This window comes from Pseudoliparis swirei, chromosome 1 (genome assembly GCF_029220125.1).
Source record: "Pseudoliparis swirei isolate HS2019 ecotype Mariana Trench chromosome 1, NWPU_hadal_v1, whole genome shotgun sequence".
NCBI lineage: Eukaryota > Metazoa > Chordata > Actinopteri > Perciformes > Liparidae > Pseudoliparis > Pseudoliparis swirei.
Genome location: NC_079388.1, coordinates 11320565 through 11345897, shown reverse-complemented (window position 1 = coordinate 11345897; position 25333 = coordinate 11320565). Strand labels below are relative to the sequence as shown.

The 25333-nt window shown below is 43.9% G+C and overlaps 1 protein-coding gene and 1 pseudogene across 3 annotated transcripts in view; one reads left to right on the top strand and one right to left on the bottom strand.

Annotated features, from left to right (window-relative positions):
- Positions 1 to 8104, bottom strand: part of rapgef5a (Rap guanine nucleotide exchange factor (GEF) 5a) — a 41475-nt gene extending 33371 nt beyond the window's left edge. For 2 of the 3 annotated variants that reach the window (XM_056440919.1, XM_056441084.1), the window contains exons 1-2: positions 7789 to 8104; positions 1234 to 1284 (exon numbers count right to left, since the gene is read on the bottom strand). In XM_056440919.1, the coding sequence (XP_056296894.1) occupies positions 1234 to 1284; positions 7789 to 7932 (195 nt within the window). In that variant the 5' untranslated portion in view covers positions 7933 to 8104. Of the gene's footprint in view, positions 1 to 1233; positions 1285 to 3875; positions 3935 to 7788 lie in introns of those variants that run through there. The other variant, XM_056441003.1, reaches the window with a different exon arrangement.
- Positions 8105 to 16884: 8780 nt separating this feature from the next.
- LOC130194926 (putative methyltransferase DDB_G0268948) lies at positions 16885 to 21257 on the top strand (annotated as a pseudogene).
- The last annotated feature ends 4076 nt before the right edge of the window (positions 21258 to 25333 follow it).

The window sequence follows — 25333 nt, the reverse complement described above, 5'->3', positions numbered from 1 at the left end:
CCAAACACAGAGGTCATGGGATATTATAAATCCCATGCAATATCAGCATATTGTGCTCTTTTTTTGTTTGTTTACTCCACCCCTTTTTGCCACTTTCCCAGTTGAGAATTGTGGAGGCTGCATTGGCAATTGCATACAAAAAGTTTAAACAGCATTTCGGTTGCAAACTCAAGGGGCTCATTTTGCTACACAGCATTGAGACCAACATTTGCACGAGGGATAATGTCAGTAAATCTAAGTACAAAACATATATTGCTTGTGCCGCGCAAATGAGCTGTACAAAACATAGACCTGGGGTGTTATTTCTGTATTACATGCGGTCCCCTGGTAATATCGTAGTCCTGCTCAAATAGGGCTTACGGGTGGGTCTCTATTTTTGATTAGCACATACAAAATGTAGCACCTGCAACCCCTAAAGCACATAGTTGACACAATACACATTTTTGCAAATGGTTTTATACTTTTACTGACGGTTTGTAACATAATGTGCCAAGAGACACTGTGTTTTGGGACGAAACATTGACTGTAAACATAATCACTGGGTTTGTCTCCAAGAACAACTTAGCAGGAAACATTTTACTTATGTTTAGGGAATGATTTGTCATCGTCAAAGTATTGCAGACAAGTCCAGTTTCATTCATTGGATTTTTACCTGGGCTCATTTTTGCAATAATCTTGCTGGAAAGGTGCTCATCGGCAAGGCGTTGTACCAGCATCACACTGCTTTATGTCATATCAGGATACAAACCTTGTCATTGAGGCAACATTTAAATAGGAATAATGCTGGGGAACAAACAACCAAACAGATGTAAAGAGATTTCGACACACTGGTAGCAGCATTGCACATAAGCAGCATCCAAGCTTCCATGTTGTTGTTTATTCTTCTTTTTTTTGTTACTTCTTTTTACAGATAGTTTGTTCTATGTTCAAAGAGAAATATTCTCCAGTGAGATTTTTAAGCCCTGAGGCCTTGTCAAAGTTGCAGTACAAGATATTTGCTAAACTGCATTATAGTGGTGCATGTCAAATTAGGACTCTGAGAATGTGTGTGTGTGTGTGTGTGTGTGTGTGTGTGTGTGTGTGTAGTTGGTGAAACTGGCTTGGAAAAAGCCCACGCTAATATCACCGCTGATGTCACCTGTGTTGGGGTTAAACAAACACACCACAGCAAAACTAGAAGGATGACATCACCTCCGTGCGTGTGTGTGTGTGTGTATGTGTGTCTTCCCTTACCTTGTGTACTGTAGGTCCAGCGCTCGGTCCGGGGATAGTGTCAGGTGATTGCTGTTGAAACACAATACACACACACTGTAAGAGCCAACACACAATGTAGCACACACACAGTAAATACATTGAACATACAAGACTCTAAAATGAGAAAGACCAGTTTCACCATGAGTCAGGTTTTGTTTAAACCAACAGCAGCAACAAACGTTGCACAACCACTTCCCTGCATTACACTTTGCCAAACTGAATTCATGATCAAGTGTTTGATGGTTATCTGACCTAAATGGTTTAAACAGGGACACTCATTCACTCAAGCACTCACCAATACATAAGCGGTACAAACAAAAGAAAAAAATTAAACTTCCTCACACCTGTGCAATTGTCAGTTCAACCTCGTCTTAGTTTATCTGCTGGTAATTTAAAAGCTTGCTTCATATGTTTCATAGCACCATCTTTAAACTCAGATAAGAATTCTTAATAACACTCATTGACTCAAATATTCGTAATAAAGTAATGATGTTGTATACCATCTTAAATGAAACTCCAGTACTTAAAATCTGCCACGCAGGAGAAACTTTCCAGTGTCTCAAAAATATTGAACTCCATTTAATGTTTTATTGTTTTACAACACTGATCCACTGAGGCTTCAAGAGGTTTTATGACACTGATCAATGAACAAAGACTCTTTGAAGTCAAAGTGAACAATACAAATTAAATCAACATAAAGCAAAGAATGAGTGATTGCTTGGATATTTACCACTTTCACAATGACACACCGGTTAAATGGAGAGATCACTTCTGTGTAATCAAGGTGTGACAACGAGTTTCTTGTGAAGGCACCTGTATCTGCAGTTTCCAATAGCTGGCTAGTCAACTGCTTGCCTTTTTCACAGCAGACATTCTCACCTTTCAGGAGTAGAAAAGACTCAGGCGCTAACACCATTAACGGTGGCTCTGATATATTCAAGAGCCCCAGTGAGCCTTGAAAGCAGCACCCCAAAACTGAAGCAGCTCCATGAAATTCAGCCATCATTAATTATGATATTTACACTTGTGTTTTTCCTCCTGTGACACGACATATTTTAAACAAATCTGTTTCAAAAGTGCTTTTGAAAAGTGCCAAATTGTCAAGTCACTTAAGAGGATGAATGTGACTGATTCTGTATGTTCTTTACCAAATGTTTGTGCACATGTTTTATTTTAGCGATGTCTTTTGTTTTTCATGGTGCATAGTGCATCGTGCTTCACAACACATGCTATATAGTGAATGGTGCAGAGTGAATGGTGCATGGTGCATGGTGCATAGTGCATGGTGTTTCACAACACATAGCAGCGGAGAGCCAACAACCACCACACTCACAAAGCCATGACAAGTGCAATAAAAGAGAATAAGAGTAATTCATTAACGTAATCGGAACAAAACTCCACTCAACAGAATGCACTTCAATCAGGTCTGGCCGACAAAAGCTGCATGAAGAGAGGGAGGCTGAACAAATCCCAACAGTCTATGAATACATAACGGGATAGGAGCATGACAGATGGAGCGGGAGAGAGACGAGGCAGTGGAATCATTTTAATCGTAACAGTAACACAAAAAAAGAGAGACGAGTTGAGTGAGACAAAGGCAGAGAGGGAGAGGAACGCACATCTATGCGTTGCAAGAAAATGAAATAGTTGATGAGAGATGCAGAGGATACACACATACACACAATCCATATTTAAAAAGTAACTGTTTCACAGCATTCTCCACAATATAAAACAATTACACATATTTGCTTTCTTACAGAAAGTTAAAACAGAAAATCGTTATCAGTCTCATATGTGTGCATTAAATCTATAATGATACAGCTAGCAGCCAGTTAGCTTAGCTTAGCATAAGGACTGGAAACAGTGAGCGTGGCTCTGTCCAAAGGTCACAGAAACAACCTACGAGAAGTTTTTTGGGATTGTCGGTTGGAGAAGACAAGAAGTGTGAAAATGCCATCTTGGGTTTCAGGAAATTATAAACATGGCTCTCAATATTGTAAATCAAATTGTAAACAATATACAGAGATGTGAATGGACTGAATTGTAATTCATTAAAATAATGGTATCCAATACCCGCTATTTAAGTCAGTAACAGAGCAATGCCGGAATATAGGCACATCTCTCGAAAGTAACCATCATTTGCAGCACTAATGTTATCATTTAAAATGAGAGATCACAGAACAAGCTGGGGGTGACAGAAAGTCCTAAAGCACATTCCTTTCCCATTTGCAATAAAACGCACGGCTGGAGTTTCTCATTAATCCACACCGGGGAACGTTTTTTCAAGAGCCGAGTTTGTGGCTGTGAAAAAACACCAGCAGCTCGGGGAGGACGTTCCCTGAGACATCAGTAAAGATGAGAGCTTTTTTTTCTGTGACGACATGCAGTGTTTGGACTCGGGTTAAGGAGAGCACACCAGCCAGCCAAGCACACAGACTAAATACAAAAAATGTCTGACTCTCGCTCCTTCCTTTTTTTTGGTGTCATGTTCGCTCTCTCCATCTCTTTGTCTCCCGGTCTGGTGAACACAATTCTCTTGAGAGGTCTTTGTTTCCCCACCATCATCTCTCCTCACAAACATGCGCCAAGACACACCATCTCCAGGGGAGTTTCATTCATACCGTCACACGACGAAAGACATGTCTGCCGGCCATGTTCCTGCGAGTCTCGTCGTCTGTGCCTTAGTTATTTCTCACAAACATGCGCTCCTCCACCACCGGGTAAACTACGGCTGTCACTCCACCGGGGGCTGAGAGAGAGCGACAGAGGAGAAGAGAAGAGAGGAGGAACGAGAGCTATAAAGCGAGAGCACATGCTGACATGCTTATCGACGTGATGACTTCAAAGTATGCTGAGAGAGAGTGAGGTCATTATCTGCAAGAAATGGATTACACTCAGATTAGATTGCTGAGCATTGAAGAGGCGGAGGACGGTATGCTCGCAAGCGTCCTCGCCCACACACACACACACACACACTTTGTATTCACAATAAGCTCCTGTCGACTCCTCGAATGATTCGTCATACAAGGAAATCAAAATGGAGACATCAAAGCAGCTACGGCTCAACGGACACACACGCAAACAGACAAACACTCACACACAATAGAGTTGTGAAGAAACCCACATGCCAGACTTACCATCACGTCACGTCGAAGATCGATACATACTTGTTTATAACAGACTCATTTCAGGAGTTATCGAACAACAGAAAATAAATCAGTGTCGTGTCAGTATCTCGACTGTGAACATTTGCTGGTTAGAAAGAGTATTTAAGGGTTTGGACAGTTAATGATTGTTTTAATTTTTTGTAAATCCCTAGAATGTTTTTAAAAAACTGTAAACCAAAAACAAAATATCTTTGTTCTTTTGTTTTCTTTCATGTGTTATCAGCATTTGTTAATTCTGCATATACTTTATTGTGTATTTTTTTCTTTTATCTAAGTAAAGTCCGGTCTTAACTTCATTTAAATTATTCATAAAGTTTGGAAGTATATTAGCATACTTCTCACTCTGCTAATCCTTTCAGTCAGATGGTTCTATGAATGTAGGTTTATACATTATGTTTGAATGTGGATGTTGAACATCTCTCTCTCTCTCTCTCTCTCTTTCTCTTTCTCCACCCCTCACTTGCCTTTTCATCTTTCTTATCTCAATGTATAATGCCGTTACGGATGTGAAATATTGCTGGCAGACATAAAAAACACATCACAAGCCACTGTATAATGCAGACATGAGATAATCTTCAAAGGAATATCATCAACTGTCCTCCAAGACAGTGTTCATAAAGTCTTCACGCATACAGTATGACTGGAATAATCTCATTCTACAGCCTGAATGATACGGTTGAGCGGCGAACTGTAGAGTGCTTGTGTGGGAAGTAACGTTAGTCTCTGTTTGTGTTCACATTTTATTCCACGAGAAGCTGTAACTTCACAAAAAACGGTCCAATGTCATTTAAAAATGTAAATGCTTATATCATCTGGAGGGAGCAATACAAGGTCCAGTGTGAAGTCACATAACAAAATGGGACGATTACACAAGATGCACCAAGATTCTTCTATTTTTGATGAAAAATATGCCATTGCATAATTCCACCTTCTTCACCTCCAACATGACTCCTTTCTTTGCTTGAGAATGCAAACACATTGAATGGTAACTACTGCACAACATACGCACACACAGAGTTCGGGTGGAGAAAGCCTCACTGCTCAGCTGTTTTCTGATAACTGTTGGCAACCTTATATGTGAGGATAGTTGTATGTCCCACACTGACGTACATGTTTTCTTCTGTTCTGGTGTCCTCAGGATTAAGAGTCTGCAGTAAAACCGGTTGCAGGCAACCGACTTGGCCTGTCAGCATCTGTCTCTCCGGCCCAGCTCGTCATTCTGCTGGCCAGCTAAAGCAACGGCAGCATCAGCCGGTAAATTGCTCTGCTTCATTTCCTCACCAGTGGGCTCCTACTCGTATGATTTACTCTGACGTGAAGTACACAGCACATGTGTATCCGTAAGGGACTCTGGCTGAGCGACCATTAAGTGACTCTCAAATTTGACACCCTGTCTGAGCTGTGGAGCTGAGGACAGAAAACTAGCCACGTTCTCACGGTGTGAACTTCCACAGCGTCGCTGCTGTACAGAGCACCCTGGGAAGAGTACTGAAAGTCAAAAAGTAATTTAGAGAGCAAGTCACAACAGAGAATGATGCAAGACAATATTCTCAAAGGTTAGACTGCTGCAGGCGGGAAGCACAAGTGACAGTTTCAATTCACATCATCAGCTGTCGGCGAACATCAAATAAGCACACAAGGTAATGTGAAAACCTGCTTATGTCAGATGTTTGGCACTTTTACAAAGCTCCAGATATAATAATAAAAACGCCCTAATTTCTGCATGGAACAACAACAAATAAACTTCAAAAATGTGCAGGTGTGCACATCTGGAGGAGATGCTGTGATTTGAGATTGTGTCACCGTTTTCATTTTTTGCACATTTCTAATTCTCAGTGCCATTGCGGTGCAAAAACAATCCATGGCAGTTCCTCTCTCACATCTTTTTGGAGAACTTTATACATGCATATAAAAACAAGAGTGTTTCTGTTTGAGTGTGTATGCCTGGTGAAGCAAAGCCAACTGCCAGTGTCTGGAGAGAACCAGTCTGCACAGAACAGCCATACCTGTACACCGCTTTCCCACGCCTCATCACCCACACATGCACGTACGCACTAAGTTAGATGAGGACGCAAGAAGGAGAATTCACCATTTTTATACATCAACAGTATTCCCTCCTTTTTACTATTTTGATTGTGATCCAGCTGCTTGCGTGATTGGTGTAACTTTTTGACACATCTGTAATAGTCAATAAGAATCTGATCTATTCGTTATGGTGTCATTCTAATGTTTTTAGTCTGGTCTTATTTTAGACTTTCATATTTGCATATTCTGCTCTGCAGTTCATTATAGGATTACCAATGATAATTGGGTTAATCGAATTAATCAGACAGGTAACAAAAACACTGAGCAGCCTCAAAGCGTTAGTTCTTTAAACATCACTTTAAATAACAAATTGCAACACGACTTAAGCTGCTCACCTCCTCACCCCCTCAGCCCAAAGGGGGTTTTCATCACAAATGTTGCATATATTTAGCACATTTGGCACCAGTGGGACTGTAAGTGTGCATGGCACTCTGTCCCTGGTTCCCACAGAGTCAATCAGGGACACATTCTCTCCTGTCTGCCACCGATGATGATGATGATGAAGATGAGCAGAGCTGACACAGAGCAGATATGTCGGCTTGTCAGGTGTGTTAGTTCCACATCACCGAGTCACACACGTTTACTGTTTACTAGACCGATCGTCACAAAGCAGAACTAGAGGCCTTACAGGATGTCTATTTTTGATGACCCCATTTGGACTGGAAAAAATGTTTTATAGAGCTGAAGCCATTTGAATAAAAATCTGCATTTCTCTGTTATATATCAGTTGAGGAGTTGTGGATGGTGGATTTTTTTTTAAAGAAGACATTTGAAGCATCACCTTGAGATTTCATATCATGCGTTTTCACCATTTTTACATAATTATAAACAAAACAGGACCTAATTGAAAAAACAAACAAAAAAATCAGATTTAGCCAATCAGAATGTTAGTGTAGGTATATGTATTATAATGTGTGGAGGTGAATGTGTGTGTGTGTGTGTGTGTGTGTGGGGGGGGGGGGGGGTAGTAGTGTTGCCTTGACTACCAGAGTGTGAAGGTATGGTGTCCAACAGCAAATCTAGTTATTATGGATGTAGCACGCGAGCAGATACGCGCGCGCGCACACACACAAACACACACACACACAGCCTCTGCGACAGTAATGGTCGTAAAAAAAAATATAAACACCTGAGTCGTGACGGGGTTACGAAACAGCCTCGCGGCACGGAGCGGTGTCGGCGAGCCTCGCGGTTGAAAAGGTACAACCCGCCCGCCGCTGCCGGTGTTCCTCAAGCATAACAAGGACGGACAGTCAGCCAGCGGTCGGTTTGAAATACTCACGCTCTTCTTCCGCAGGTGCAGCCCGTGCTTGAGTAACCCTGGCAGATCCCGGATCTTGTGTTTCAGCTGAGCCTGGTCCCGTGCGCTCCGGTTCCATCGCAAGCCCGCGAGCAAGCCGTCCTCTGCGGGCTCCGAGTCCTCCATGGCTCCTTTCCGCCTGCTGTCTGTCCTCGAGCTGCCGCCCGCCACCGCTCCGGGTGTCTATAGTATCCTCACGAGGCGCACCGTCGCCCGCGCTGGTTCGCCATATTCCGCGTCGCGCTCACACGCAGCAGCGAGCCGCATCTGCAAACCGAACCGCGCGCAGCTCGAAAGTCCTGAATGTAATCCGCAGCACGTTGCTGCTCCACCCAACGGCTTCAGCAGGTCGGTGTGTGTGTGTGCGCGCGCGCGCGTGCGTGCGTTTGTGTGTGGGTGTGGAGGAGGAGGAGGAGGGGGTCACAGGTGCATAGAAACATTGCATCACTTCCACTTTTTCATTCTATGACCTGTCCGACAAAAGAAAAGCGTGAGACTGGTTTCAAACCATCGCGTGTTGCAGTTGACATTTAGTATCATTGATGAGTTTATTTATGTCATACGTTGTAAAACTGGTAACACTTCTAAAGATCGAGGGGGAGGGGGCAAATGAAGGCACTCGGTATAGAGCTATACGTAACGTCACCACAGTACCTGGCTCAAATTTCGAAAGATAAACAAAGAGAAGCCACAGTCTGTGTGTGTGGGGGGGGGGGGGGGGGGGTTATGTGCTGAATGACAAAACTGTGTTTTACACTGGCTGTGTGAGAATTAAGTGGAGCCTGGAGCTTAACGGAGTCTAACCTGAGGCAGAAACAGAGGTGAGCTAAAACATGAGCAGGTCTCAACCCACCACCCTCTGAGCTGTTGAAGATGAAACACCATATATCTCCTATATGTGGTTACTTGTTCATAACGCATCAGACGGTGCATTGGACTTCTTCCTTTGTTAGAAGCAGTGTATGTTTGCATAACATGATTATGAAACCGGTTAAAATTACCCCCATTGTGCGCCTCCATATTTTAACCTGTATCCATGTCTTTATAAATGTTCCACACCATGATAGAAAACAAAATTGTTCTTATTTTGAATAAAAAATAAAAAAGGTGCACTATAATAATAAGCTCTTTTTCATGGGAAGATAAGAAGTTCACCGACTGGCATGAAACAACTGCTCTCTCGGGAAGTTTAAGAAAGACAAATCAATTTGATGACAGACAAGAAATGAAGATGGTCTGAGAAAGAAAATTAATTGTAATTCTGTCGGTCGAAGAGGATCCAGAAGACATAAATCTGAGCAGAGTTCATCTTGAGTGCAGAGAGTTCGGTTGTATCACTGAGATGATAGGATTTATAATCTGGGATAAGTGGCCCCTTTCAGGGACTCCGATTATACCAACAACACAGCTGTCAGATGTAATGGGCCGGCATACATCCTGTTTCACAACTGAATAAACCACAAACACATACAAGAGGGAAAACTCTTCATTTTTGTTGAGAACAAAAGCAAACTGTTTATTAATAATAATAATAATCATGTGTTTTATTTGTCCCACAGTGGTGAAATTCTTCTCTGCATTAAGGAGCAGTGGGCTGCAGTGAAGCACCTGGGGAGCAACTCAGGGTTCAGTGTCTTGCTCAAGGGCACTTCGACATGCAATTATGGGCAGAGTGGGGATTGAACCGGGTACCTCGTGGTTGCGGGACAACCACTCTCCCCCATGAGCTACAGCCAACCTCAAATTTGGATGGAAAATGCAAATTTGTTGTTGGATCCGGAGAGTTATGTGGATAATAACGGAGACACACAAGTATGACTTTCCTCCATTGATCTCGAAACTTAAGTCGTCAGTGTCACCTTTCCTATGACCATATTGTTATTACACTAACAACATCCGGAAGTCCATACAATGCATGCTGGTAAGAATGCACCAAGTGCCCCTCTGCACTGACAGCTTTATGTTCGTGCATAGTGTTCAACACAACAAGATGGCGCGGCTGTGTCCAGACGCCGTCGAGGTAGCTCCGCGGAGATTGTGCGCTCTTTTAGTTTTTGTGTTTATTTTTAATGTTTTCTTTGCCACAAACACATCGGCACTAACAGCATACGACCGCAGCACACTTTTGGACATAAACTTTTGCGCAAAACAAGGGTTTTTGTCCACTTTTTCCATCGATCCAGCGTGGCCGGCGGAGATTGTACGAGCGAACCACAACAACAACAGTGGAGCCGCTACTACGGGGGGACGACGAAAACATCGAGGGAAACGGAGCGGAATTCGGAACAGACTGAGAGTTCAAGCCCACCGTCCACCTCTGCCCAGCATCCTTCTTGCTAACGTCCAGTCTCTGGAAAATAAGATGGATGATGTTAGGGCAAGGATCAGATTCCAACGGGACATGAGGGACTGTAACATCTTTTGTCTGACGGAAACATGGCTGACCCGCTGGTGCCGGATCGAGTCATATGCCCAACCGAGTCCTTCTCTGTTTTCCGTGCAGACAGAACGGAAGAGTCTGGTAAATCTAAGGGTGGAGGGGTTTGCTTCATGACTAACAACATGTGGTGCGACCCCAAGAACATTAAGACTCTTCTCGTTCCTGCTCGCGAACCTGGAACATCTGACGATCTCATGCCGTCCATTCTACCTTCCCGGGAGTTCAGCTCGGTCATCACCACAGCCGTCTACATTCCACCACAAGCGGACACCGACGTAGCACTATCGGACCTACACGATGTGTTATGTCGGCATCAGAACAAGTATCCCGACGGCTGTGGTGGTGGCTGGGGACTTTAATAGGCGAACCTAAAAAGTCATGCCGAACTTTCACCAGCACATTACGTGTGCTACCAGAGGAAAGAACGTTGGACCACTGCTATACGCCATTCAAGAGAGGCTACAAGGCTGTCTCTCTCCTCCGTTCGCAAATCGGACCATGCCGCCATTTTTCTGCTTCCGAGTACCGGAAAAGATCGCGGGAAGCGGTAGTGACGAGGAACGTGAAGCGGTGGTCTGACCAATCAGAGGCTGAGCTACAGGACGCTCTGCGTGTCGTCGACTGGGACATGATCCAATCCAGTTCCAGTGACGTCAGCGAGTTTTGGAAGTAGCAATGAGCCTCATAGCAACGCTAGCGGACACCATCGTCCCCACGGTAAAAGTTAGGGTCTTTCCTAACCAAAAGCCGTGGGTTGATGGATCCATCCGTGAAGCTGTGAACGCCCGTACTGCTGCCTATAACTCCGGTCTTGTATCCGGCAACATGGACGAGTACAAGGCAGCGGTCTATGGACTGAGGAGGGCGGTGAAGAAAGCCAAGAGGAGGTACCGAGACAGAGTGGAATCACAGATGGAGCAGCGCGACACCAGGCGCCTATGGCAGGGGCTACGGACTATCACAGACTACCAGAGCAGACCCGCGCTATGGTGAGTGCCGACGCATCCCTAGCGGACGACCTGAACTCATTTTATGCACGGGTTTGAGGCTAGCAACAACAGCGCTAGCTCGCCGCTAACAACAACACCGTTAAGCGTAGCCGAGGTGAGTTCTACCGCTGGGGATGAACACACACTCTCTGTGACCGAGCACAGTGTGAGGAGGGCTCTGTTGAGGGTGAACACCAGGAAAGCTGCAGGTCCAGATGGCATATCTGGGCGAGTACTGAAGACCTGTGCTAACCAGCTAGCTCCAGTGTTCACCACAATATTCAACCTCTCCCTGGCTGAGTCCGTGGTCCCCGCCTGCTTCAAGAGATCCACTATTGTCCCTGTGCCCAATAATGCTTCTCCAGCATGTATGAATGACTACCGACCGGTGGCCCTCACCTCGGTGGTCATGAAATGCTTTGAGAGGCTGATAAAGGACTACATCTGCGCCTTCCTCCATGGACCCGCTGCAGTTTGCTTATCGCCCAAACAGATCCACGGATGATGCTGTCTCCCAGGTACTGCACACCACACTCTCTCATCTGGACAGCCAGAGGGGGGGCTATGTGAGACTGCTGTTCATTGATTATAGTTCAGCTTTCAACACCATAGTCCCCTCCAGACTGGCCGGCAAGCTGATTGAGCTGGGACTGAACACCCCCCTGTGTGCTTGGATCCTGGACTTCCTGACCGCCAGGCCACAGGTGGTCAGGGTGGGCAGACACACCTCCAAACCCCTCACCCTGAACACAGGATCCCCCTACTGTACTCCCTGTACACACATGACTGTGTGGCCAGGTTCAGTTCCAACACCATCATCAAGTTTGCGGATGACACAGTGGTGGTGGGCCTGATCTCCGACAACGACGAGAAGGCCTACCTGGAGGAAGTTGCTGATCTGTCACTCTGGTGCCAGGACAACAGCCTCATCATGAATGTCACCAAAACTAAGGAGCTGATTGTGGACTTTAGGAGGGTACAACAACAGAGGACGTACTCACCACTGGGGATTAACGGGACTACTGTGGAGAGGGTGAGCGGGTATAAATACCTGGGAGTCCACATCACCGAGGATCTGACATGGTCAACGAACACAGACACTCTGGTGAGAAAGGCAAGGCAGCGCCTCTACCACCTCAGGCAGCTGAGGAAATTTAAAGTTTCCCAGAGGATCCTTCAGTCCTTCTACTCTGGAGCTGTAGAGAGCGTCCTGACAGGAAGCATCACAGCCTGGTTTGGCAACTGCTCCGCTCAGGACAGGAAGGCTCTGCAGAGAGTAGTGCGTTCGGCTGAGCGCACTATTGGAACTACACTCCCACCCTGCAGGACTTGTACACCAGGAGGTGCAGAACCAGAGCCGGCAGGATCATGAAGGATCCTCACCACCCCAACAACAGACTGTTTCAGCTGCTGCGGTCAGGCAGGCGCCTCCGTAGTCACGCTGCAAGAACAGAGAGACTGAGACGGAGTTTCTTTCCTCAGGCCATCAGGATTGTGAACTCCGACCTCACCAGGACCCCCACATAGACCCACACAACTGCCCCTCTTAGGCACACACACACACACACACACACACACACACACACTTACTGTAAATATTGTGTTGTTGTTTTTTATTGTAAATAGTGTGTACTTGTTGCCCTTGCACATTCCTGCTGAGCATTGCCACTTTCATTTCACTGCACACCCTGTGTGTGTATGTGACAAATAAAACATCTTGAATCTTGAATCTTGAACAACGCTGTTGTCACTGATATATAAGTTTGAGCTTTTGGAAAGGAAAGTAGCAGAGAGGCAATGAGGAAGCACCAGGTATGACATCCAGGGGAAGCTGAACAGGGCAAAGGGGAGGAGCCAGGCAGACAAATAAAGCTTAATGTCATGGGCTCAGTTTTAATGCCTGATGGAAATACTGGAGTCATATGAAACTAGACAATCTGGAGTGGGTGTGGATGAGCGGCCCAATTTGGAAAATGTTGCCTCCCTGTTCATGATTCCCAATAAATGGCCTGGCGTCATGTATGCATTCATCTACCAAAGTGATACAAGAGAGCGAAACACAAGGACCGAGAGCCCAAGCCCATCAGCTCGGTTCAGATCATGGTTTAGATGTGAGAGAGCACTGAAGAAGAAGCCATGAAACTACGGTCAGATGTGAGTTGGGAGACATAGTGTCGAGAGAGGTGCTGCCAAAGATGCCACTGAAGATTTTGCATTCACTAAAATAGAAAAAGCCGTTGGACATTTGTCATCGCACAGGTCACACTTGTCACATCTGTTCAAGACTGAGAAGCGTTCTTTCTCCAGAGAAGTCCAGAAACTGATTTTAAAAGGACTTCAGTCCAGTGGCATAGTGAAAAGCATGTGACATGTGACTTCAATAAAACTCAAGTAAATCTGAAGAAAGCCGCAGTATTTTTTTTTAGACTTATAGCACAAGCAGACGCCTGAAAGTGGAAGAAGAAGAAAAGAAGGAAACCACTCAGTGTTTGCTGAATTGCTGAAGAGGCAAAAGAAGAGGAGGGGACTTCGGGCTTTCTTGTGCTGAGTCCGGGAGATGATGAAATATGCTGCTCTGCGGCCTCTGGGGACCACGGAGACCCGTTGCAGATTCACACACACATGCACATATGATGCACACACAGCAAAATCAAATACACCTGAAAGTAGAGCATTTGTATGAAAGAGCCCGCATAGCTGCTCACATACTACAGCTAAACCATACAGTACATCAGGGTTACATGATGATGCACAGGGAGAAGAATGGATTATAGGGGGAGGGGAAGTGGAGTGAAGATGAGATGAGGAAAGAAAGTGCGAGAAGGCCAAAGCCAAGAGAGAGAGAGAGAGATAGTAAACCAATTACCAGAGGGCTGGAGAAAGCTTTTCATCCTAGAAATGTCACCACACACACAAATATACACGCTTTCTTCTGCCTCCCTCCTGCATACAAATACAGTATCCACACACACATGGTCAGACATCTCTCTTTATCACTTACTCACACACATATTCAGAGCTCTCGCTTCAAGCAAATGCAGTCTTGATTAAATATTGAAGAGTGCCTTCGGCAAACTGAGCAGAGATACAATTCCTCTCTTCTGGAGCTCTTCGTCCGAAGAAGAAGAAGAAGAAAGAAGAAGAAGAAGAAGAAGAAGAAGCAGCAGCAGCACCAGGAGGGGAGAGAGGAAGAGACCAGAACACGTGGCCTGAGAAAAGAAACCAGCTTGACAGCAATACAAGAAACTGAGAGCAGACGAGCATAATCTGGAGGAAAGAAAAGTGAGGAGAGGAGCGCCATACTAAAATGAACAAGGAACGATAACACAACATGACGGATCAGGTCAGTTATAAATACAGAAGCTCTGACCATGAGTGAGCTTCACTGCCATGTGCACTGCTCAGTGACTTCCCTTTATTGCATAACAGACATCCAGTCATACCACTTTGGTTCAGATTGAAATAGGTTTGATTATATTGTGTGAACCCATTAATGGACCTCATCTGAAGACTCCTGCTGGCTTTGGTGATCCCTTAACTTTTCATCTGGAGCATCGTCTGGTCAACATTTTAATGTGTCCAATATTTGGGTTTATGACAGCGTACCTGCTAAACGAATGACATCCCATCCCGCTCAGCTGTAGCCTACGTTGTGTTTATTGCTAAGTAGCTAATTATATCACGCTAACGCACTACACTAAGATGGTGAACAGTTCCAACATTAGACCCTAGGATGATTAGGAATTACAGCGAACATGGAACTACAAAGCATTCCCACACTTTTCCTTCTCACTATACGTGATGATATCTGGGCATTTGCTGCCATCTGCTGCTGCTAGGAACCAAGCGCATGTGCAGAAATCTGGAGCGGGAGAATCACAGGATTCATTTTGGTGATATTAAAAACTCAAGCGGTTTAAAAAACACACTTTAGTTTTCTTGTCTTTTTACCCTCTTTATGTTGAAGTCACAGCTCCACATATTGTCTCCTGAGAGCAGCGCACATGAGTCCAGTTTTATATATTGGCACATATATCTAAAGAGCATTAATCAAAGTGTATCCCCACAGTTAGATCAGCAAACAGATATAGATCATAGATATAAACAACTCCAAAAGAGTTGAAGAGAAAAAATTGAAGGTAACAATAATGTTGCTTTGGGGTAATTACAGCATTTAAATGAATTAACACACTTTTATCAGCTCATTATTCTTATTTTCAGGTAATTCTACACAGTTAAATCACAGTTATGTATATTATAAATACGATTGCTACAAATAAATCCCAAACACCTTTTAATATATCAAACCGGACGTAGGCTACTATACACTTGTATCATTAATCCAACGCAGTGTGGATTATGCCTTCAACTGCGTGCCGCCACGCTTCCGGGCTGCAGCTGCACCGTGTCAACGATTAACTTGTTGTTAGAGGAGAAGCGTCCATGTGTGGAGTCCAGTGTTGGGAGTAACGCGTTACTGTAATTCCACTACTTTTAGCGGTAACGAGCGTGTAACGAAGTATTTTTTAAATCAACTAACGCAGTTACAGTTACTGAAATTTAAATGAGTTCGTTACTCGCGTTACTCTCTTTTGTGAAAAATGAACACTTGCAGACAAGAAGACAAGCTAGGCCGACTTTAGCTGCTTCTGATCTGACATCGCAGGGCCTTGGTGGCTCAATGATATTGTAACGTCTCGGACGTTATGGACTGATGACACGGAGACGGGACGACGTTATTATTCCTCCCTTTATTGGGCATCCACCAACACAGACAGCGTGCTCCTCTCAGCTCAGCAGCTCGAACGTCATCAACAACAACGGTTCCCGTCAACCACCCGTAACTTCCGTTTTCCGACAGGTTAACCCCGCCTCCCCTCTACTCCGCCAATCACAGGCACGCCTCCCCTCTCCTCCGCCAATCACAGGCACGCCCCCTCGACCAGCACGCACGGTGCCACACTGTGATTGACAGCCACTTCCAGTGTTGCCAGGTCCGCGGTTTTTGCCGCTGGTTGAATTTTGTGTCCGCTGGTTCGGGTAGACCTATTTTGCATGCAAATTACATGAATATCTTTAAATAAAAATCCATATTTTAAATGAAATAATTTATTTATACCCAAATCCTATCAAACTGACTCCAGATCAGCACGTACACGCCTCACTAGCAACCCCACCCTCAATTATATGCAGCACCTCAAGGCACCTTTGTTTTCTCTTTTAATTAGTGTTAATACTGTGTAGGCCAATCACTTTTATTTCATTGGGCCTAATGTGGTAAAAAAAAAACACTGTTAAATCACTGAGACAGTTATTTTGTATTAAGTTAACTAAAAAAGGGACTTTTGTACTCCTGCTTGATTTGAAGGCCTGTTGCCCTGTTGATTGCAATAAATAGGTCTACAACATATGTTTATTGTGTTTGACTGTTCAGTACTGTTCATGACATTAAAAAAGCAGACATAAAAGTAACTTAAAAGTTACTTTCCCGAGTAACTAATTACTTTTGATATACAGTAACTAGTAAAGTAATTCAATTACTTTTAAAAGACGTAACTAGTAACTATAACTAATTACTAATTTTCAGTAACTTGCCCAACACTGGTGGAGTCTGAGTTTCAGCTGGTTGCTTTGACAACCAGGAGAAACATGGCCGTGCGCCTCTTCGAGGGCCGAGATCTCGCGGCCGCTTACCTGCAGTAGAGTGACCCCCTGTGAGCTGATCGACACCATCGTGAGCTACGTGGAGAAAAAGGTGCAGTGTGTTGACGTCAGTGGCGGCTGGTGACATTGTTGTGGGGGGGGGGGGGGCGACGCGGTTTAAATAGCACTCAACAATGAGAAGAAAAGAGGTTTTGAGTAGAATATTGTAAAAAACAAAGCTTTATTTCAAGAAAACACCGTGCTCAACACTGTTCAATAACAACTATCAACACACTGTAACTTTGGGCATGAGAGTGTGCTCACCTGTGTGCGCGGATGTGTCGGCGCGCATCACAGCAGCGTAGTGCGCGTAGTGCGCGTTATGGGAGCGGCGGCGCTGGGATTAGCCCAGAAGAGTGAAGCAGATGAGTTAAGCAGCGACATTTTTAGACATAGAAAGAAACACTCTCAGACAGCAGCTTGCTGTTACGTGCGCCTGCTGCCAGCCTGACTCCGCTGTTTTGGGTGAACGACGTTACGTGCGACCTGGAGGTGTTAACCACTTGTGTGCCAAATCTTTTTTTTTCTTCCTTTTTTTTAAAATTAACATTCGGGGCTAATTAAAAAACGATGTTAGCCTAGGGACGCCACTGCTTCTTACACTTGTCTGAAGCTCTTTAGATCCCTCACCCCGTTGTAGTCCAGAGAGTTTCAGTCCCAGGACTTTGAAACAACAGACAGGGGAAACTAAACAGCGCATTACTCACTGAGCCTCCAGCTAACCAGCTCCGGTTAGCAACCTGCTTGCATAGCTCTGTGGAGCTCTCTGGCTGAGGGAATGATACCGGTCTCTGATTGGCCGAATAGTCCAACCACGTGAAATAAGAAACGATGTGATTTGGCCAGGGCGCAAATGTGTGCGCCCCAAGATTCACGTTTCATCCGCCAATGAGAAGCTGTCCTTGCCGAAACACCGTGAAATGTTTGCTCACTGCTGCACACTCACGTTTGGCCGGCGCCCCGAAAATGGGGAGGGGCTTCTCTCAGTGATGATGAGTGGCGATATGTTATTTTTGGTCACATTTAACTTAAGTGGTTGTTGACAGGGGCTTACGGTCTCCCACACACAACGCGGTATATTTACTATTGAAATGATTTGGTATATAATGTTTTTTGACAGGATATATTATATTTATTTCTTCTTCTTTTTTTTTCATCTCAAAATTTTAAGAGGGGCGGCGCCCTCTATGGACGCACCGCCACTGGTTGACGTGCTGTTTCATGATGACCTCTGAAACACATCTCAGCGTGCATCTCGTACCAGATACAAGTAGAGGACCGGCCTGTGGCCTTGGGTCCGCCGAGAAGAAATCCAACTCATTGCAGAGATTTCAGAAGCAAAGCAACCGGTTCATAACCATGGCGATGTGGCTCTGTTGCCTTCCAGACACCGAACCAGTGCAACCTCGCCGTGGATGTGGGCTGCGGGTCGGGGCAAGGGACGATCCTTTTGGCTCCGCACTTCACCAAGGTGGTTGGAACAGACGTCAGCCCCGCTCAGCTGGAGATGGCTCTGACCAATGAAAACCCTCCAAATGTTTCATACAGGTAAGTCTGGGGGGGGGGGGGAGAAGAGAGTGCGTGCAAAAAGGTCGTTCAAAATACCCTACAGGGCGCATTAACAACAGTTTGGTCATATTTGTTTTTCCAACATACTTTAAACTGAATCACTGATGTGAGTCGACAGAGAGTTTCTGGTCACAACCTTTTGAAGATATATATGATATGATATACCTTTATTCGTCCCACAGTGGGGAAAGTTCATATTTCATATATTGATACACATTTCCCACATCTTCTGGCCAAAAAGCTGCAGTTTTTGTAACCGTACACATCGTCGTTGGAGCTTTGAAATGCATATTTATTTGTTTGTGATCTATATTTACCTTCCCATTGAAAATGCCGGAAGGTTATGTTTTGATCGCCGTGTATTTATTTATTTATTTATTTGTATGCGTGTTATTCGCAAAACTCAAAAAGTATTGAACCGAATCGCATGCAATTTGGTGGGATGATTGTTTATTATCCGGGGACCAGTTGATTAGATTTTGGGATCGATCGGGTCAAAGGTCAAGGTCAAAGGTCATGAACAGGTCAAAATCTTTCACAGAACTCAAAAAGTATTGAACCGAATCGCATGAAATTTGGTGGGATGATTGTTTATTATCCGGGGACCAGTTGATTAGATTTTGGGATCGATTGGGTCAAAGGTCACGGTCAAGGTCATGGAAAGGTCCAAATCTTTTTTTTACCATAGCACGATACATTTTTGTCCAATTGGCATGTAACTAATGCCAAAATGTTCATAATTCAATGCCCAATCTTGTGATATGCGAAGGTATGCGCTCTACCGAGTGCCCGTTCTAGTTTATTTATTTATTTATTTGTATGCGTGTTATTCGCAAAACTCAAAAAGTATTGAACCGAATCGCATGCAATTTGGTGGGATGATTGTTTATTATCCGGGGACCAGTTGATTAGATTTTGGGATCGATCGGGTCAAAGGTCAAGGTCAAAGGTCATGAACAGGTCAAATCTTCTTGAATCACATGGAATTTGGTGGGATGATTGGTTATTATCCGGGAACCATTTGATTAGATTTTGGGATCAATCGGGTCAAAGGTCAAGGTCAAGGTCATGGAAAGGTCAAAATCTTTTTTTTACCATAGCACGATACATTTTTGTCCAATTGGCATGCAACTAATCCCATAATGTTCATAATTCAATGCCCAATCTTGTGATATGCGAAGGTATGCGCTCTACCGAGTGCCCGTTCTAGTTCCTCTTATCATGGTCATTAACCACCAGGCTGCCTTATCATCGTCCTAACCCTAACTGAAGGCCCTAACCCACATGACCAACGTCACTATTTGACCTCCACATATTTCTCTCCTCCTGACCCCAGGGAGTGTCCGGCAGAGACGCTGCCGTTTGCTTGCGGCGAGGTGGACCTCGTGTCGGCCTTTGCGGCGGCTCACTGGTTCGACCGGGAGAAGTTCCTCCTGGAAGTCGACAGGGTGCTGAGGCCTGGAGGCTGCCTGGCCCTGCTGAGCTACTCCATGGACGTGGAGGTGGAGTACGGGGACGTCCCCTACACGACACTCAACAGCATCTGCAAAGAGGTCCATCCCACATCTAGAAAACGTTATTCATAGACGGTGTTATTTATCATTTATAAAGTATAGGTGACTGTTAACGTGTCAGAATCCAACTTTGGCTTTAGATCCTGTTCATTAAAAATGAAAAGATAATTGCCCTTCAGGCATCCCCATCTGGGAACGAGCTCTTCGGACATCTACTCGGCCATGTTTGACTCCTGCCCGTACCCTGACAAAGAGTGGTGAGTACTTATCTGTGTGTCTTAAAGTAGTCCCTGCATAACTAGGAGGGTAAATGCTATGAACACACTCGTATTAAGACAGAGATGCACACGCTGTGACGTCGGGCCGTTAACTGGCACAGAGCAGCTTAAACTTGAGCAGTCGGGGGTGAAGTGTCTCGCTCGGGGGCGTCTCGGCGTAGAGGCGAGGGCGAGGAGAGTGTTTCTGGATCATTACTCAGCCTCGATCTCCCAAATCTCTCCGTCTTTTCTGTCCAGGACTGGGAGTCTGAAGATGAAGCGGAGCTTGCCGCTGAGCGGCTACATCGGCATGGTGGAGACCTTCTCCAGCTTCCAGGGCCTGCTGCAGAAGGATCCCACTCGGGCTGAACGTCTGTCTGATGACACAAAGAACAAGTAAGATATTAACCTGCACCTCATCCACAAGTCTAATCTTTAACTTCGGGCTCTGGCCTCTCACCTCCACCGGCCTGCCACTGAACGTTGATCTCTTAATCAACACCTGAAATGAATGTATCACGCTCAGAAAAGGCAATAATTGTTTTATGAATGCGGTCACAGTCTTGAGCATTGATCAGAGAAGCCACACATTGCTCAACTAAGATTAACTGCTTTAATAGTGTCGCCACCATTAATCATTAATTCCCGACCGACAAGACAGAAAAGCCCAGTAAGCAAAATATGTGGAGGGGAAGGGCTGAGCCATAACTTTCACACGGATAAGAAAGTATGACATTATATTTAATTAGGACATGCACAGTCTTCTGCTCTGTCTCTGGACACAGTTGACCTGGTTTGTCTTGTCGGGAGTCCAGCGAGGCATTTAAGGTTTTACCTAGATCTTCCGTCTCTTCTTGTCCTCCACCAGGTTGATGTCTGCCATGAAGGTGTCTTCTCCGGAGACAGAGGTCACGGTGATTGTCAAGTGTTTCTACTGGCTGGCCCGCAAGCCGCTCTGATTGAATCCTGCACACACACACACACACACCCCTCCCCCGGGGTGGAAAGCTCAGCTGTGTGTTTCCCCAATTTAGCACAATTAACCCTTTAGTGTGCCGGGTGTCTGTGTCTACTCCTCTTGAGTTGTACATCATAAATAAAATAAATTCAAAAGGTTGGATGATTTGCTTGTTTTTTTAAATTTAGATACAAAGATATTTTACCAACAACTGTGTTGTGAAACCCGATGTTGGCACATGCAGAGTCAGACCCTGAACACTAGATGGAGCCCTGTCGCTCAGTGAAGAGATGGAAGTCCACTTTGAGCCTCGTGTGCAGTCCTAAACATTCACTTTTCTTTAGAGGAACCAGGGTGAGCTGCATCCACTAGACTAACTATATCGACGTGAGCTTATTAGCACACTAACGTCAACTTTTTTAGCGTGACTGCAGGCTCTATAGGGGAGGGTCACACTGCGGGCCCACAGTGTGACTAGCACACATCACATGGACTCTTGGGCCACATGCATATGGGGTCCTGAATCAGATACAGGTCTGGGTTTGTGTTGCAGTAGAACCTTGCAGTCTGAACAGTCACATCAGAGTTCATGTAACTTTCACACAACTCGAGATCCACATTCGTCACAATGCTGTGCCGTGAAACCCTTCACATCACGTTCCCACCACCCCCGGCTCCAACTCTGCATGATTTCACATCCAACTCCAAACAGAAGTAGCAGCCATTGCTCTACAAAAAGTAATTATAATCGTTTCTTGTCATCCTCATCCTCGATATCTTCTGCTCATGAATTTGCTGGCTTCCACTGCACATCAACTTATATGAAACTGCTGACGCTGACTTCAGAGGCCTTCATGTGCTGCCGGTGACGTCCATGTTGTCTTTTGCGAATGCGGTTCAGTTCAGGACCGTGACCAGTTCACAATCCGCTCTGATATTGGTCACATTTAGAAAATAATGTTAACAGCCAAACAAACAAAAAATCAGATCTCAGCAAGAAATGAGAATTGAGCACCGAGGCTTGTGGCGTGAACACAGTCAGTCTTGTTCAACTCAATCTGGATATAGGGCCAGGTATGGTGAGCATTTTACTGCATGAAGCCAAACATTGTATAACTCTACACTACGGGGCAACAAATGACAATGAGTAAAAGTTTTGCTTCCAGAAATATTAGAAACTTTTAATGGACTTTAGGGTGATACGGATCCATTCCTGCTGAGACAATGAAAAAGCCATTAGATGATACATATTGTACATACCCTACAGTAATTCATACTCATGTATTTCATAAAGTCAAACTCAAGTCCAAACACACACTCTCGTGTCCATAGAGGCCTTCAAGCAATTTATGCTCAAAGTGAGGGTCATATATTATTGCGTGTGCGTGGGGAAAGCATAGAACAGTCCTCTCCAGCTCCTCTCGTCACAGATGCCGCGTGGTTGCCATCTAGCGGTGTGCTTGGTGAACTGCAACTGATCAGAAGTTCAACGTCTGCTAAATGGAGATGGAAAGGGAAAGATAGATGGAGGGTATAATAAATAAAAATATAAAATAAATAATATAAATAAAAATAAATAAATAAATAAATAAATAAATAAAACAATAAATAAATAAAATAATATAATAAATAATAAAACAAAAAAAAAAAATAAAAAATTAACATAAATAATAAATATATAAAATATTATATAAAAATTCTGTATTTTCTTTTTTTTTTCTATATTTTATTTCTATACTATGCTTATTATGTGTTCTTTGTTCATTTATTATATATTTGTGTGTGACATTATGTGTCCGTATATTCAAATGTCTGAACGGTTGAACAGGATTAGTAAACGGATCAGCAAGCAAGAGCAACAAAGACCTAAACAATCGATCTGTAGGACGACTACGTTTATTATTCATTCTTTGTCTGTTTATTCCTCTATACTCTAAATGAGTCTGTTCACGGAATGTAATTTAAGGTTGTTTCATGAGAAGTAGTAGTAGTTTAAGCATCAAGTCTGTGGTCGGTTGGTCGAGATTCAGCCTAATAAGGATATGGAAACGAAGCTGGACGTCTCTGTCGTCCTGCTCCTGGGCTGAGGGGCCTCAGGCGCGCAGCATGCCTCGCCGAGCCTAGCCTTCGAGGACATCTCGGCAGGCTTTGCTGCCTCTGGCTCGCTCTGTCTGCTCCGTAAGGAGAGATATAATTAGGTTTTGGAGGTTTTTGGAGGATCAAAAATAAACATTTATTTATTATAACGTTACGTCACGTCAACTGAGAGTTTATTGATAGATTCATAGCATTGTATTGACCCTGGGTGGAAAAAGCTAAGCTACACGGCGTTTATATATTATCATTGTTTATTCGTAGCAACACATGTGAACACTGCAACACCAACCTACTCCACTGTTTTAAAGTGAAGTAAATAATTGGAAAATTCATGAGCAAGAACAGTTGATGTGGTGACTGAAAAGACAAGACCTCAGACCGTCCTCCTCCCGTCCGGAAGACCAGACTCCAAGAAAAACAAAAAGTGTACTTGCTTGAAAATAAATGAAGAAGAAAAAAAGCAAAAGCTCTAGGCTAACTTTTGCTAACAGTTAGCTGAGCAAGCAATTTTCAGCTTCATGTGCCAGGCAAGTAGTAGTACACAACACCAGGTGCATCACACCTGCCTGCCTGTGATCAATCATGAGAGAGACCGGGACCCCACCACTTCATTTATACGGACACGACAATGTCACACATGAATGAATGAAGAAAATACGTGTGGACACATAGAAATAAATAAATAAAAAAAAAAGAAATGTAGAGAGATAGATATATATTTATTTAATGATGTTGATTTATACTTTTATTTTATAATTCCTTATATTATTTATTTTATTTATTTATTTTTTTTTTTATTATTTTATTATATATTTTATATTTTATTATTTTTTATTTATATTATTTATTCAATTCATATTTTTTTTATTTATTTATACTTAAGTCATTTTGAGTCCTCCATACCCATGTTGTACCCTGCATTCTGGCCTGGAAAGGTCTTTTACGAGACATATTTGCTACCTTAAAGAATTAAAATGTTTTTTAATAACTCTACTCTCATTTACAAAAACATGCCTAATTCTATTGCACAAATGTCCTGTCTTTATGTTAAATTCTTTATAATACATCTTACTTGTTCAAAGTGCTGTTTGGAAATTTTTTGAGAGGGTGCTTTTCCTAGGCCTGTATATAAAGTGATAAATGCTATGTGGGCAGCCTTAACAAACAATGCTATGATGTTTTGAGCATGCAGGATACCAAGAGGTTAACAAGGTGCTCTCCTGCTGCTTGTTATGATAGCTGAGTTTACATCACCACACAAAATCACACGCACAAACACACCGAATTATTTCAAGATTTAAAGTTTAAGAGAGTGAGTACTTAATTGAACCACATGTCATTAACAGGGCTCTTAAGTTTTGAAGACAGGCAAGAGTGACATATTTATCCAGGATGCTTTATTTTCATTGGTTGCTGGATTAAATCTTACCCAGATAGGTTTTTTTCTGATTGGCTATTGTGTAGCCCATTTCTTTTTTTTGATTGGCTGATAAGTGGCACCTCGCAGCAGAACTCCAGGGGAGCGCTTGATTCCTCCACGGTGAGGGCAGCGCGGCTCATGTTTGCGTGCTGCGGCACATTAAAACATTAAATTGCCGAGCGTTTTTTCAGCGTGAGAAATACGATGTGTGGCGGGAGTGCGTGACGTAAGACCGAAATGCGTGACTGTCACGCTCAATGCGTGACACTTGAGAGCAGGCAAGTGCACAGACATTTTGGGGGGCAGGTGCTCAAACCAAAAAAAAGGGCACCCATCGCCAAAATGTTTTTTCCAAGTTAAGGAACACTTGAAACACATTGTGTCGTGAGAAGACATGAGAGTTGAACAAAATAACATGTTTTCTATTAACAAGTACAATTTATTTTCATTTACAAAATAATAGGAGCCAAAAATGCCATATAATAAACAATGTACTAACCTCGACCGTTCGGTCATGCCGGGAAATATCAAACTTCTGTAAAAACGTTATAAGGCCTCAATCTGATATTTCCCAGCATGA